This window comes from Terrapene carolina, unplaced genomic scaffold (assembly GCF_002925995.2).
Source record: "Terrapene carolina triunguis isolate 2854851 unplaced genomic scaffold, T_m_triunguis-2.0 Scaffold42, whole genome shotgun sequence".
NCBI lineage: Eukaryota > Metazoa > Chordata > Testudines > Emydidae > Terrapene > Terrapene triunguis.
The window spans coordinates 424,275-441,036 of NW_020664393.1; the positions used below are offsets into that span (position 1 = coordinate 424,275).

At 38.4% G+C, this 16,762-nt stretch overlaps 2 protein-coding genes across 4 annotated transcripts in view; one reads left to right on the forward strand and one right to left on the reverse strand.

Moving 5' to 3' along the window:
- LOC112106981 (dermatan-sulfate epimerase) overlaps positions 1-16,762 on the reverse strand; it is a 296,569-nt gene that overhangs the window by 243,664 nt on the left and 36,143 nt on the right. The window lies entirely within an intron of this gene.
- COL10A1 (collagen type X alpha 1 chain) overlaps positions 1-16,762 on the forward strand; it is an 84,170-nt gene that overhangs the window by 56,198 nt on the left and 11,210 nt on the right. Inside the window, exons 1-2 of one of the 3 annotated variants that reach the window (XM_026653484.1) lie at positions 8,855-8,938; positions 10,145-10,298. In XM_026653484.1, coding sequence (XP_026509269.1) covers positions 10,160-10,298 — 139 coding nt within the window. In that variant the 5' untranslated portion in view covers positions 8,855-8,938; positions 10,145-10,159. Of the gene's footprint in view, positions 1-8,854; positions 8,939-10,144; positions 10,299-16,762 lie in introns of those variants that run through there. The other 2 variants (XM_026653489.1, XM_026653495.2) reach the window with 2 other exon arrangements.

Consider the following 16,762-nt stretch of genomic DNA (forward strand, 5'->3'; position numbering starts at 1 on the left):
ACATTGCTTACATCTGTCACCTATGCTTCGTTTTCTCTCTCATCCTCTCCCTAGAGGAGATTTGTTTGTGCATTGTAAAGTGTTTCCAACTCTTATGATTTTATTGGGAGTCTAACGCTATTTGGTGTTTTTCTTAAAGCTCTAGACCCTGGAATCACATCAATGAAACAAACTCAGCTTTCCTTTAACACAAACAAACATGTTTCTCGCTTTCCTGGTCTCGGACAAATGCTCGAAAACATAACCCCCACAGGTGCAAAATATGAAGGGCAAATGAAAAGACCTCCAAATATATTTTTTTGAAATCTCATGATTTTTGACTACTTGGAGTTGGCAATGCTGAGAGAGGAAGGGTGGTTTTGTTTGTTTGTTTGTCACACTTCTATTACAAAATGGAACACACACACAGGACTAGCACTGGTGGTGTAAAGTTACAACACTCCCATTAAACTTACTGGAGAATTTTGCATGTTTGAACTCATAATGCATTAGGAACAGAAAATATAGAAAGCTGCACAAAAAACAAAAATAAAGAAATGACGTTCTTCAAAATATTTTAATGTACATAAGAAAATAAACCAGTATTAAAAATGTCTGACTTTTCTGTTTTAAAAACTCTATTTTTAAAATAAACTCAGACAACATTTATTTGCTCTGGCCCTAAAAGGAAGTCTTGAACCCAAATTGTTTTTACTTCAGCACCTGTTTTTAAACGTGAAGCTCTCCTCAGACTTGTGCCAGTTGACAAAACCACAGCAGGTAACAAGTCCAATAAATGTAACTATTCAGCAGGCTTCCTACCTGCTATGATAGGTACATTTTGCAAAATAGTTCATATTTAGCTACCAGGTTTTCAGACGACTGATGTGAAAGAGTCCCCTAGTTATGTGGTGCATAAGGAAGTAGCTTGAAATTTTTTCACCTAGAAGGGTATAGGTTTAGATATTGTCTCTCCTGCAGCATTTCTTCCACTTTCACACCTCACTGGAGCATGGGGAATGAATGTAAGAACTCAGCCTAACAGCCAGAGAAGAATGACAAACTAAATCTCTGATTCTCTTGGGGAAAATTGGAGAGTAAATAAACCTAAAATGCAGGAACATGTTTTCCTGATATCTTTTCACATCTTGTTTCTGACAATACTGATCAAATTAGTGGTGCTAGACTGGTAAACTGACAGCAAGTCTCTGAAGGGGGCAGGGCTGTCTAAAATTTTAAAATGTCTACACTATGGCCCTACAGTTCCAAAGCTGTACCGCTATAGCTGTGCCGCCGTAAGGTCTCTCATGTAGCTGGTCTTTGCCGGAAAGAGAGAGCTCTCCCGCTGGCATAATGACACCTCCTCCAATGAGCGGCATTAGCTATGTCGGCAGGAAAGCCTCTCCTGCAGACATAGTGCTGTCCACACCAGCACTTTTGCCGGTGAAACTTATGTCAGTCGGAGGGAGGTATTTTTTCACACCTCTGACTGACAAAAGTGGTTGTGTAGACAAAACCTAAGTGACTCAGGAGTGCAAGTCCCATTTTCAAAAGTGACCTAGGCTCTTAGGATCCCAGGTGCTTTTGAAAATCTTACCATCTCTGTGCAAGTTTTAGACCTCGATCCGGTCAACACTTTTGCAGGTGAGTAACTCTGCACATGTAAGCAGTTCTGTTGAAGTTAAGTATGTCTGTAAGTGCTTATGGCATCAAATCAAGGCCTTATTGTGGGAGTGAGGGCCAGAGTAACAGTGATAAAAACCCAGGGTTTATGTAGCCTAACTACCTGAACAATCTGCATGTCTTTAAGTCTTATTTAAAAAAACAACTCAAAAATGGAAAATTGTCACTGAGATCAAGAAATTTGAAATTAACTCTCACTTCAGTCACCAGTTTGATCAGCATTGGCAAAAAAAACCCACCAGCTTGCAAGCAGTAGTGTTCAAAGATACTGAAAAGCATGTTCTTCAATGTAGTTTCCTCCACCCGCTTGCTGCATTGTACCTAATTTATGATTATAAACTCTTTTTGGATAGTAACTGTCTCATATCATATGTCTGTACAATCCCCAGCACAATGGGGCTGCAAACCTCACAGGGGGCTCTGGGCACTGTTACATTAATTAAATAATAAGGCAATCCTCCTCAGAATCATAGAGATCAGTAAACTCGGGTCACTGAGTTAAATTTATAGGACTATCAAAAGTATTTCCTAAAGCCGCATGGTTATTTGGCACAACTGAAGGTAAACAGACTTAGTAGAAATACTGTTATAAATATATAACTGGGTGGTGCCTGGTTAAAAATAATCATATGCTAAAAAGGAATGTTATAGTCAAAAGTTACCTTACATGACCAAGTAACCGACAACTAGCCAAGTACCTAGTGCCAAAATAATCACATACCACCCTTCCATGTGAGCTTGAATGCAGGACATTTATTCTGCCACCATTACAACCAGGAGCGGCGCCAGGGTTTTTGGCGCCCTAGGCGGGGGTCCTTCCGCGCTCCCGGTAGTCCGCGGCAATTCTGCAGCGGGGGGGGGTCCTGCCGCGCTCCCAGTCTTCGGGGCACTTCGGCGGCGGGTCCCGGAGCGAGTGAAGGACCCGCCACAGAATTGCCGACGAAGACCCGGAGCGCGGAAGGACCCCCCGCTGCCGAATTGCTGCCGACGGCGGCAAAATGCCGCCCCTCCCAAATCCTGGTGCCCATGGCAACCGCCTAGGTTGCCTAAATGGAAGCGCCGGCCCTGATTACAACTGTAAAAGTAGGGCTCTCAAGAGATTAAAAAAATTAATCGTGATTAATTGCACTGTTAAACAATAATAGAATACCATTTATTTAAATATTTTGGATGTTTTCTACATTTTCAAATATATTGATTTTAATTACAACACAGAATACAAAATGTACAGTGCTCACTTTATATTTATTTTTGATTACAAATATCTGCACTGTAAAAAAGCAAAAGAAATAGTATTTTTCAATTCTCCCATTACAAGTACTGTAATGCAATCTCTTTATCATGAAAGTTGAACTTACAAATGTAGAATTATGTACAAAAAACCTGCATTCATAAATAAAACAATGTAACACTTTAGAGCCGACAAGTCCACTCAATCCTACTTCTTGTTCAGCCAGTCACTCAGACAAACAAGTTTGTTTACATTTGCAGGAAATAATGCTGCCAGTTTCTTGTTTACAATGTCACCTGAAAGTGAGAACAGGTGTTCACATGGCACTGTCATAGCCGGTGTCACAATATATTTACGTGCCAGATGTGATACAGATTCATATGTCCCTTCATACTTCACCCACCATTCCAGAGGACATGCATCCATGTTGATGACGGGTTCTGCTTGATAACAATCCAAAGCAGTGCGCACCACCGCATGTTCATTTTCACCATATGAGTCAGATGCCACCAGCAGAAGATTGATTTTCTTTTTTGGTGGTTCGGGTTGAGTTGTTTCCGCATTGGAGTGTTGCTCTTTTAAGACATCTGAAAGCATGCTCCGCACCTTGTCCCACTCAGATTTTGGAAGGTACCTCAGATTGTCAAACCTTGTATCTATCCTTAGAAATCTCACATTGGTACCTTCTTTGTGTTTTGTCAAATCTGCAGTGAAAGTGTTCTTAAAATGAACAACATGTGCTGGGTCATCATCCGAGACTGCTATAACATGAAATATATGGCAGAATGCGGGTAAAACAGAGCAGGAGGCATACAATTCTCCCCCAAGAAGTCACAAATTTAATTAATGCATTATTTTTTTAACGAGTGTCATCAGCATGGAACCGTGTCCTCTGGAATGGTGGCCGAAGCATGAAGGGGCAAACGAATGTTTAGCATATCTGGCCTGTAAATACAAAAGTGCCATGCGCACGCCTGTTCTCACTTTTAGGTGACATTGTAAATAAGAAGCGGGCAGCATTGTCTCCTGTAAATGTAAACAAACTTGTTTGTCTTTAGCGATTGGCTGAACAAGAAGTAGGACTGAGGGGACTTGTAGGGTCTAAAGTTTTACACTGTTTTGTTTTTGAGTGCAGTTATGTAGCAAAAAAAAAATCTACATTTGTAAGTTGCACTTTCACGCTAAAGAGATTGCAGAACAGTACTTGTATGTGATGAATTGAAAAATACTGTTTCTTTTGTTTATCATTTTTACAAATATTATTTTGCAAATATTTGTAATAAAAATAATATAAAGTGAGCACTGTACACTTTGTAGTCTGTGTTGTAATTGAAGTCAATATATTTGAAAATGTAGAAAAACATCCAAAAATATTTAACAAATTTTAATTGGGAAGCTATTGTTTAACAGTGCAATTAAAAGTGCGATTAAAACTGCAATTAATTTTTTTAAGTTAATCGTGTGAGTTAACTGCAATTAATTGACAGCTCTAGTTAAAAGTATAAGTGACATGAATCTAAAAAATGACAAATACCAAGCTATATGGCAATAAAGTCTCATAATTTTTTTTAACAGACTCTCTCTGGTATGCCAGGGTGAGTTCTGCTTTAAAAACGGATGAGACAATATTGCCCTGCAAGATTAACTTAACCAAGCATCCATTAAATACTTGTATTTAATGGATGCTTGGTTAAGTTAATCTTGCAGGGCAATCTTTAATCAAAAGATGACAGCTGAAAAAAATCCTATTTATTTTACAATTAGTTAGATAAATCAGTCCAGGGGAAGAATTTATTTATCAGTGAGTGATTGAGGAATCTAGAAGTTTGTTTTCCTGTTTTAAAAAGACTTTCTAATATCTTTAACCAAGGAAAGGGCTTCAACACTTTGTGACAAAAAGAGCCCTTGGCTGAAAATATTTATATTTTGTTAGTTAAAAAATATTGAATATATTGACAGTCTAGCATAGGGGTAGTCAATAGGCCCCCACTTGCTCTGGCCCAGGGCCCCACAAAATGGTAATCCACCTCTGGTCATGCTAATCCTGCAAGTGATGATGCAGTAGGTCAAACACACACATACATCATGCCCTTGTGGAACTCTGTTCAAGTTAACAGGCACAGGGGTCCATCCATACAGAGTAACTTGCAGGATCAGGGCCAAAGCCACACCATTTTTCTAGCTATGACTCTGAGCCAGGGCCGGCTCCAGGCATCAGCCCAGCAAGCAGGTGCCTGGGGCAGCCAACGGAGAGAGGCGGCACATCCGGGTCTTCGGGGGTAATTCGGCGGCGGGTCCCTCACTCCCTCTCAGAGCGAAGGACCAGCCGCCGAAGACTGAAGCGGCGGCGGCAGAGCTGATCGCGATCACGGCTTTTTTTTTTTTTTTTTTTCAGCTGCTTGGGGCAGCAAAAACCCTGGAGCCGACCCTGCTCTGAGCCTGCAAAGACGTACACATGGGCTTAGGTTTATGGATTGTGAGGGGATTCCACAAAGGTCATTTCTTTAAATAAACATGTGTGTTTAATTATGAATAATGTCATTCATTCAGGAAACAAACATCATGTAACTATAACAAAGTGTATATGCCCAGTTAAAAAAAAACTGCAATTCTCTGATAATTACTTCTGGTTATCCAGGGAAATTCAAATTTTATTCTTACTTAGAACAGGGAATATTATATTGCAGTAAAATTATTTACTTTTCAAACTTTTCAATTGCTATTTTAAAGACTTCTTTGTTAATGAAAAAGATACCTGTATTTGAATGCAAATTTTCAAATACACATTAAGTGTATTTAAGTGGCCAGTCCCCATGATCAGGTGTTCAAATAAACACAGGTGTGTTTATTTAATGTGCTGTTACTGAATATAGACATACACAAGTGTGTGCATATATATATGGAACCCCACACTTCACATGTATGCTTACAGCTAAATCCTGGCATGATAGTGCACTCAGAGAAAGCCCACAGCAGTAGGGGGAACATGAGGAAGAAGAAAACCACAAGCCCACCTCAGCTTCCCACCACCACAAAAAACGAAACCAAACCCTAAGCCAAACAACCCCATGAAGCAGCATTCCAGGGTGGAGTCTGGCATAAATCTAAAGTCAACAGATGTGTGTGTGTGTATGTCTCCTGACCCAACAATTGTCCTTATTCACACGTGTTCACACAGAGATTATTCATCCTTCTGGCAGTAAAGTGGGGTGAGAGGAAACAAGACTGTCAGCTAAATATGGGTGTACATTACTTGTGTAGCAGGAGTGTACCTATTTGGGGGGGCATTATGCATTGGTCTAGAAATTAGCAGGGAATGTAAGAAGTTTTATGTGTACAGGACTATAGTCAGATGTTCCTAACTTTATTTCTTAACCCAAAATTGTCAGATTGGCAACATTTTCCATGGAGGGCTTCCTACTTATTACAGCTGACATTTTAAAACAAAACTATTTTTGGAATTACCTGAACAAAAAAAGGTTTTTAGTTTTTGCTCAGTTTTAACATCTGAAAAATAAATTCCTTATGCTTGTGCTTTGGGTGTGTAACTCAATGCTGAGTAATGGCTGAGTGGATTCTCACTGAAATTTACAATGACACTAACTTCTAAACTAAGCAGCATAAGAAACTTAATGGTCAACTTCAGTCCAAAATTTAATTTTTCTGAAAATTATAAGCAACTGAAAATAGGGGGCTCTCACCAAGGAAGTGACAACTCAACTATGTAAGCCTCCTCTAAAAATCACCAACCTAGTTATACACACAAGTTTAATAAAGAATATAAGAATAATTCTGAGGGACATATTCCAGAGTAGACTTTCCTTATGAACATGGAACAGAAAATTATTTGAGGGTGGCTGTGAAGAAGAATGGAGAAAGAACACCACATAATACCACATCAGATGACTTACTACATCAATCATGACCTTTATTCACAACAACAGTATATGTTCAGAAGAGTACCGGCACACTTGCAAACCCAATACCAGACTTGACAGTCCATCCCTTTTTTTCCGCATGATAAGTTATGTTTCAGGATATTTGTCATAAAGCCCTATTTTTTTCCAGGACTGATTTAAACAGAAGCTGAGTTTCAGTAGAATGTATGCCATACAGCTGTGCTGCAGCCTGTTCACAGCCACTTCATCCAATCTTTGGGATGGTGGTTGCAGCCCTTCTCTGCCTACCAGGCATTAGATCCCTCTTCACTGAATCTGTTTGTTATTAGTATTCCTAGTACATCATAGGCATAGATCTAGTAGTTACTGTCCAGGCTGGCACAGAACACTCCCTTATGCCAGCATGGAGAAGGTGCTAATGGGGAAGATGGCACAGCGGGGATGCCTAGCTCTCTCTCCACAAAAGGGATGAAGTTAATCAAATTAGGAATGTTTGGCTCCAGTTAACAATAGTGCAGTTACTTTTATTTGCATTTGTTTTTCAATAACCTCCACAGTTTTAGAGGGCTACATTCCATAAAAACATAAGCAGTATCTGACATACTCATGAATCAGGCCGTGAATCCATGACTCTACTGCCTATTTACATTTGCATTAACATACAGATCAATCAACATGGTAATATAATGCAAAAACCTGATCATTTATAAATGTATAGATCTTTTAGAAATGTTCATATGTAACTTTTATCAAGAATGCTTTTAAAAAGTAATATGCATGCTATATTTAGCCTTGGAGGTTCACACTAAATTCAGAAGGTCATTTTCTTTATGCCCATATTATTTCTGCTTTTATGTCATGTTTTAGAATCAGGGACATGAATGATTCAGGAACTAAAATTTCCTACATGATATCTGGAATTGATTAATGATGACAAGGGGGCTGAAATATTGTGAGACCATCTGTCACTGTTTACCAAGTAGACAAGTCATAACAGGCAGAAATAGTCAATATAGCAAAAATTATTCCAATGGGCTTAGTATGGCCAGTGCTAATCTATACTTTGAACAAACAGAGAGATTTGCTAAGTGTGGTCTAAACTGTAATGAAATTTGACCCAATACAGTAAATTAATGGTGGTTTAAACATAATGAGACAAAGCCATTAAATAGGAACTTTGTGCACCATAAACAACATTGCATTGAACCAGAACCTGAAACAAAAGTCATTTACTGCATATAGAAAAATTCTGAAAAAAATAAATGCAAGGTTGTATTACATTTGTCTGATTTTTCAATATGCAATAAAATCAATTATTTTAATAAATTAGTAAGACTGAATGTAACAGAAATAGAAATGGTGGTATTACATTGTATAACTCAAGTTTCTTTATGAATGAATACTTCATTGCATATAAACAGTCCCTATATATGGACTATTTATTTGATGTGTTATATATCTAAGACAACATAACAGAAACACACATGTAAATACTTTCTCACTAATTTACTTCTTCAATTTCATTTTTATGCACAAGCACAATAAGTGGTTCAGATGGCTCCAGAACTGTACAAATCCCTAATTAACACAAAAGGAACATATTGTAAGCCCCTTACATCACACACTGGTGAGCAGTTACGCACTCAAGTAGTCTCCATTGACTTCAATGGAGCTAACTCCTGAAAGTAGCTGCTCCAAAATAGTAAGAAGTTCACAATCTATGAAACTACATTTCCTTACAAATGTATGCAGAAATCCATTTTAAAAAAGTAACACATATTACAAGTTTAAGCTTTTTCCAATGCTACCTCTCTCAATCCTGAAAACAAAAAGGATATAAAATAATTTAAGAAAATGTTCATCACGACGAGTATAGTTTCACCAAAGACACATGAAATATAATATAGTAAGAAAAACTCCAACCTGCTCCATCATGCCTGCCCAACATCCCTCCCCCTATTAGTGCTTATGACTTTTAGGGAGGAGCTTAAACACAGTGCAACTTGACTTAACAAGGGAACAAACAGTATAAATACCTCAGAAGGATACTTGAAATAACAGCTTCTGTTCTGCGCACCTGTGGCGGAAGAGCACCTCAGTAGGCTACTGAAAGGCTACTACATATTTGGAACTCTACACTATTCTGGTATGCTATAATTTCATTCCATTTCATTTGGCTTCCAATTTAAATTAACCATAGGTCTGACAGAATTCAATTTTAATTATTTTTTCCTAAATTTTGATAGATATTATCTATGTTCATTTTTTCCTATTTTTATTTATTTAAATTTTCAGTTGGGCAAAATTAAGGGTTTTAAGCAATTTTTTTCAATTGTCATGGATTTAAATGTTCACAGTTGCAGGAAATTAGGGGGGGTGTAAGACAATAGTACAGTCAGACAATTTAATGACAGGTGTTGAGATTCAAAAGATTAAAGCTTTATAACCATTAAAATAAAAACTGTCAATATCACATGTCTAAATATACAAAGTTAATATCCTTAAATCAAACTTTGGTAAGTTTTCAAGCAGCATTTTTCTTATCTTGCCTATCTGCAAATTTTGATTATTATCAATGGAAATATGTTTTCATCAGTTGGTGTATGTATGGCGAAATCAACATTTATCAATAAAAATCTAATCCTTCCTTATACAGGACAGAAGTTTACTAGGGCTCTTTAAGAGCAAGTGCCAGTATCCCTGCTGCCACAAGGGAAATTACTTCCAAAGGCTAAGGGTGAAATCTTGGCCCCAATAAAGTCAATGGGGGTTTCACTATTGATGTCAATGGGGTCAGGATTTTACCCTTTATAGATACAGCGTTAATTAGAAGGAGGCGATGCTGCCATGTTGCAATGCATATGAGAGACTTTTCCCTGATTCTAGAGGATTCAAGCTATGCTCCCAAACCTAGTTTTGGAAGCCTCAAGGGGCTGGCGTGCCCATAACATTATAGAACCTAATAGCAAACTGACACTTTTTTTCTGAAAAGAATTTAAATTGTTACATATTTTAATATGCTGATAATATTTAATACAAAATTTAAAAAACTGTTGATTGGAAGAGTATGGGACAGAATCTGATCTGGTAAGATTACAGATTTTATATATCTATACTTTTAAAAAGTATTTAAAACATTTAACCACTTTCTCTGACTAAAATAGGTATACTTTAAGAAATCCACTAGAAATACATAGATTTGGGAGCAGTTTTGTATAAAGCAGTACTGAACCTGTAACGTTAACTATTTTAAATACAACTTATTTGTTCATTGCTGCAAAACCTGAACTGATCAACTTATTTTTAAAAAGAGAACAATCATTTGCATAAGTATTTTTCCTCTTTAATGCAGAACAGATTGGGGAATATGCAGGTACAAATATCCTTTCTGCTGCTGCTTTCTCTGAACATTGTCCATGGCGGTGATGGGTTTTTTTCTGAACGATACCAAAAACAAGCCAGCATGAAGGGGCCACATTTCTTACCATTTAACGTAAAAAGTCAAGGTAAGTGAAATATCTTTTAAAAAATATTATAAGCAGTTATACCCTATGTGTGTTCATTACAGTACAGATAATCTCTCTTGTTGTTTTACTGTTGTTCACTGTCAGCAATAACTGTTTAGTTTTATAAATGGCTATATAGTATTGACCAAGATTATCACTGCAGACAGAAATGGGACAGGTTCTGACAGTAATGTCTAGAGAGAGAGAAGATGCTACTCTCTTGGCTGAGAGGAAGAGGGAAACTCCCATTTTATAGTACAACAAAATAAGAAGAGGTAGAGAGCATGCGAGCAGCAGTGATTTTGAATTTTGCCATTACCATTTAGAATACTCTTGAAGCATATATATTCATATATAAAAACTTGCTCAGTGCTCATCCGTGCTCTTGACCTGGGAATGGCTTTCAGAAGAAGCAATCAAACTGGACACATCAATAAAAAATAACTGGGGGTTACATTAATAAATCAGCTGGCTGCAATATTCAGACAAAAATGTAGGTGTCCAATTCTACTGTTACATTAGTTTCCTTACTTAAAATTCAACGATTGTAAAAGCTAGTAATGCTGAATATTAATCCAGTATATATGGACCAAATTTAGATCTCTGTTCCACATTTGTAAACCGAGAGTAACTTCACTGAACTAATCTGAGTTACAGTGATGGAAGTGAGATAAGAAAATAACCCTATAACATAACTGCTAGAGAATAATACACATCTTTATTAAAACAGACTAATTTAAACACCTGAAATATAAATTGGTTTTACAAAGATGCTTCTGAAACATGCTTAATTATAGCTGCTCTATAAAAATATTTCTTTTGAACAGGTCATATATTTCTCAACTCATTTCACACACACTTTGAGGGGATTATTATAAGTATGTATTTTCCTCTCTCCTGTGTATGAAGTGTGTGATTATAGATAATATATATTAAAACCACTATAGAAAAGATATATGAAAGCCCTCTTTTTTTAAAGTGTCTGTTAAATTGAAACAAGCATTCAGTACTAACAATCAAAACAACGTTCTTGAGTCATCTCTAGCATGCAGAAACTAATCTATTAATGCTCTCCAAATTGTTGACAAATTTCACATCAGATAACTAGGTATAGAGTATAACTGGTTTCTATAAAAGCATGATTTCTGAAAAAATGAAATTATGAGTACACTGAACTGAACACCATTAATACATCTGGCTGTGCTACTGTTACTACAGTGTGTGTTTTATATAAAACAGCAAGTTCAGTCAATGCAGCTGGGAGCCATGCACAAAGATCCAGTACTTTTAAAATCATCTATGCCAAAATGTTTTGTGTCCTAGCTGCATACGCGACATACAAATAGTTTTGAAGAATAAGACTAAAATGAGCATGATATTTAAAAACCACAATGGATCATCAGAATCCAATAAATCAAGTTTTATAATTGATTCTACATATTACTCACTGGTATTTTCTCCTCAGTGGAGATTTTTGCTAAAAATTAACTGATAAAATAAAAGAGTAGCTTTCTTGTATCCACATGATCATTTAGGACCCAGTCCTGATCAGTACCCTCAAGTCAAATCCTATTATCCTCAATGTGCATTGAAAGTACTGAACACTTCCTGTCAAAGCATTTAGTACCTGGCTGGATTTTCAATTCTGCTGCCAGAAAATGCCCAAAAAGACAGAAGTGACCATTCTTTTCTTTCCTACTGTACCAAAGGGTGCATTCAGAGTAGTTTTTAATCTTTGTTATAGCTCACCTACATGTAGCTGTATACTTGTGCAGGAACGTGGCAGTTGCAAATAAGTGTTGTTTGAGATCAGGAAAGCAATCTTGATCATAAATCCTTCCTGCTATCAGTAAAAAGTTGTCTTAAAGTCTTTGTTTTCAGCATGAGTATTGATTGGTGTCCTGTCTGCTACTGTACCCTCAGTCTGAGCATTGACTTGTTTTTGTTTTGTTTTTTCCAAGTGGCTTAGACATTTTATTTTTAAAAACTCATTTTTAAAATAATTTAAATGCAAAACACACCAAGTTGTTTGCCCTGTGACCAAAAAAAAATGTTGCTCATGACTTTTAAATTTCTGTAATGAATAGACATACAGCTGGTGATTTAACTTTCACTAACAGACACACCCACTGTGCTATGTTTACAGTCCAGATTTTCACTGACTTGTCATTGGGTTGTCTCTAGAATTTACTTACCAAATAATAATGCCCCTCAAGAAAATGAATAAACAGTCTATCATTCAATTTGCTGTTTGTTTCACGAACAGTGTCTTGCTAGTTATCCTTGTTGGGAAGGACTTACTTCACAGAACCCAAGATACACTTCTGTTTTAACTTATCCCAGTAGCTGTTCAGTAGCAGAAACTCTCAATTCTGTGATCTTTAGTCTTTCTCTGTAAAAGCAAGACAGATAAAAGACAGGACAAGACCACCTTCTTCACTTCCTCAAGTGGACGCACTCATTCTACCAGATCTGTCATGATGGTCAAAGAGAGCTGCCTCTGTAATCCATGGGGTGAGGACTCCATGGGATTTGGTTAGAGAATGGAGTGGTAGGGTAGGGAGAGTCCCAGGGCAGAAAAGAATGGAACAAGGGATCGGCTACTGTCCATGGCGTCTTCCCTTACTCATTTTTTGGTATGAAAATGCTACAGATTTTTGTATGAAAATACTGCTTGAAATAGGATTTTAGGCAGTCCTTTGGAATGTATTTCCCCATCTTCCCTACTTGCAAACTTGAATTATTCCTGTCCACTTTTCTCATTACTATGCAGACAGTCAACCTCAGGATTTTGAGCAGAGTCAGAGACGTGTTTTTTTCTGAAACACCCCAAATTTTACCTATTAATTTACATAAAAAATGACTGGAGACGGTAGGGAGTGGAAAAGGAGGAGGCAAATATTTAGGTCCCTCCCAACTTCTAGGACACAGAAGTAGAACCTAGATAATTCTTCCTTCCCCACCTATCACTCTGTTAATCTTAATTTATATTTCCCAGTCTTATTTTTTTTTAAATCCACAGCTCTGGCTCTTCTTCACTGGAAATGTCAGTAAAATCTGTTAACAAGGGGCATGTGTAAACCCCAATCTGCTCATTGGTGACAAATAACTATTTTTCTCCATAATTTTATTTTAGTAGTTGATTCTAATAATGATGGGTGGGATTCTGAAAAAGAACTCAGTGTCGGCATAACTCTGGTCCCACTGAAGTCAATGGAAGTTTTACCATCCACTTCAATAGGAGCAGAGTTGGGCGATGTTAGAAATTCTTTTCCAAATCCCACTCATAACAACTTCCCAGGCAGAGAACATACTTTTCTCCTCTTTTGAGTGTGTTTAGCATTATCATTTGCTAAATATATTATGATACTATTTGCAGAACTTTGGTTCACAGCTTTGAAGTCTGCAAAATTCCTGGTTGAGGACAACCACACAACTAATTCTAAAAAAAAAAAAAATCTCAATCTTGCTGGTTGTGCTTTCTCCTCACACTGAACTTGATATGTAAACAAGGTCTGGCTAGAGTCAGAGTACACAGACCACGTTGTGTGTCAGAAAATACATGACAAGATTTTTTTTTTTTTTTTTTTTTTTTTAAAGTGGCCAACCAACACTTCAGTTATCCTGGTTAAAGCTATTGCTGCCCATAATCTTTTCACCTGCCCTGTTCTACCATGGTTTAATACACCTTCCCTTTACAAAACAGAAGGACTGAGATTTTAAACAGACATATTAACTTTGAAATTAGATTTAAGAAGAGGTCCTGGCTTGGCAATGTTACATTTTCCAAACTCCAAATGCAAAGAGATGGGTAACACATAAGATCCTAACAAGGGTAAATGAATGAAGTAACTGCACACACTGCTTCCTTCTAGGTTCTTAGTGGGGTAGGATTTTTTCTACCCTTCTAAACCTCTGTGTAAAGAAAATATCAACCTTCTCAGGTCCACAAATATGCCTCCTTTAACTATTGCATTGCCAAATGCAGCTACATTCTGTGAGGGGTTAACAGGGCTTAAATTCTCACAGAGTATTTCCCGGAGCCCCAGGGCTTCAGCCCTGCAGGACGTCAGAGCTTCCACGGGTTTGAAAATATTCACCAGAGCTATGCTCCAGATGGCGCTGGTTAAATTTAAGCCCTGGGTGGTAGCATTCCATTGGCAAGTCTATACAAGAGCTAAAATGTTGCCATGCAGCTAGTGCGTTGAGCATCACTGGAAATGTATTTTGGTCACCGTTCAAAAAGTCAACAATTGCCAACAGATGCCATATAGTTATCCCAGTTTTCCCCCTATACTATACTTGGAGTAGGAGACGTGAGATACTTGAATGATATCTGCTGACAAAATGCTGATTTTTTTAAACACTTTCTGCTTAAGTCAACAAATCCCTTGCCTTTCCCTAGAGGATGCACTTAACCAATTTTTAGATACATGTGTCTATCATTCCTAAGGATTTGTACAGAACTTACTGACCTGAATTTGTTACTGGGAATGGCAATGCTCCCAAGTAAACTATCGCCTAACATGGCCCTCTAGGGGAGTGGGTGGTGGAAAAATCATATGTTCTGATTCACATCAGCAAACCAAGTAACATTCCACTAAGGGGTGTGGAGAGCCAGCTCTGAGTGTTAAATGAAGACAAGGGTCTATTTCATCTAACTTAGACAAATAAAGGAGAATCAGTGATTTCATGGTATGAAAGTGTAGCACGGTGAACTGAGTATTGACCCTTTATGGGAATTAAATTCACTTGGCTCAGCTCTTAAGATATAGTATACATTTCACCTGGTGGGCCTGCACTGAGCTTCCTTGAATTACAGTCATTTGGAGAGCAGACTTGGCCAGAGTCATAGTCCACACTGCCAAACTGCCCTCTTTATATACCTTATTTACTCTTTTGGATTCTACTACATTTAAAGGTAGAATTCATGTAGTTAGAGAGGAGGTTTACTTCTTTTTTTCCCCTGTGGTTGCTCAACAATAATTTGAACACCATATATATCACTTTAAAAAAGTTTCAATTATTTGTATTAAGGCTTTGTTCGAAATTATTTTAATTGCAACAGCAATATTTTAAACTGTGTATGTTGCTGTTGCAATTAAAATATCCTCAGGTATTCTCCTTTGGCACTCTAGGTAACTGCATAAAACTCCCATACTAACAATAGTTAACATTTTATTCTTTGGCCTCAGTTTTTCCCTCATCTGGTTATGAATAATTTGCATAATTCTAAAGGGTCCTGATCAGTGTGGATTAGCCACTTGGCCAACGAGGCCCGTGCCCAGGGGCCCCAGCCAATTGGGGCGCCGCCAGAACCTCAACAGTAGTGCTGGGCGGGCGAAGCAAGTGCCCGTGCCCCGAACCTGCTCCCCGGCAGGAGTGCCAAGCAGGCAGGGGAAGCCCCTGCGCCCTGACCAAGTTCCCCAGCTGGAGTGCTGGGCAGGGAGGCCAGCGGGGGCTGGGGGGAGCAAGCCCCTGCGCCCCGACCCCATTTCCCCAGCAGGAGAGCAAGGGGAGCAGGGAGCACTGCAGGCAGAATGGGTGAGGAGGGGCCTCCACTTGCTCTGACACAAGGCCCCACAAACCTCTAATCCACCTCTGGTCCTGATGCAACCTCCGTGCAAATTGTGTGCCAAATTCTCTGCACCAGAAGGCCACTGTTAGAAGCTACAGTTTATACACTGAACACATGAAAGGAAGACTGCAGGGTATATGAGTTTGAAAGTATGGGTGGAAAGGAGAAAAGAACAGCAGCCTGGGCGTCCCTTGCAGTTACATTCCCTACAGAGAGGTGAGACACAGAAGTAAAACTGAAAGAATCTGAAGTTCCAAATTAAGCTTCTGATTTCCAACCTCACTCTGCTTACTCTGTTTTATAGAATTTAAGATGCACTCTAGCTGACAGTTTGTTATACTTTAGAATAAAGAAATCTGAAATGGCTAAATTATAGAATCTCTAAACCAAAAGTAATATAAATATTAACTTAGAGAAGCAAGGAGTATTAGATCCTCAAATTTCTATGGTTACTTAAAAAAATACCTTCTCATAGGTTTTAATTAATTTACTACTTATGAAGGGTGACAGATTGACAGCCTTATTCACAGAACACATAGAGCATGGGGAGCAGCAGGATATGCATCCCCCTTTCTGTCCCGCCAATCTGCCCTAAACATTCATCTTGAAGGATCACCTTTATAGGTGAAAAGATAATTCACTCTCCATATCCCCTCTGCTCAGGGCCGGCTCCAGGCACCAGCTTCTCAAGCAGGTGCTTGGGGCGGCCGCTCCGGAGAGGGGCGGCACGTCCAGGTATTCGGCGGCAATTCGGTGGACGGTCCCTCACTCCGCCTGGGAGCGAAGGACCTCCCCCCGAATTGCCGCCGCAGATCGCGATCGCGGCTTTTTTTTTGTTTTTGGTTTTTTTTGTTTTGGCTGCTTGGGGCGGCCAAAACCCTGGAGC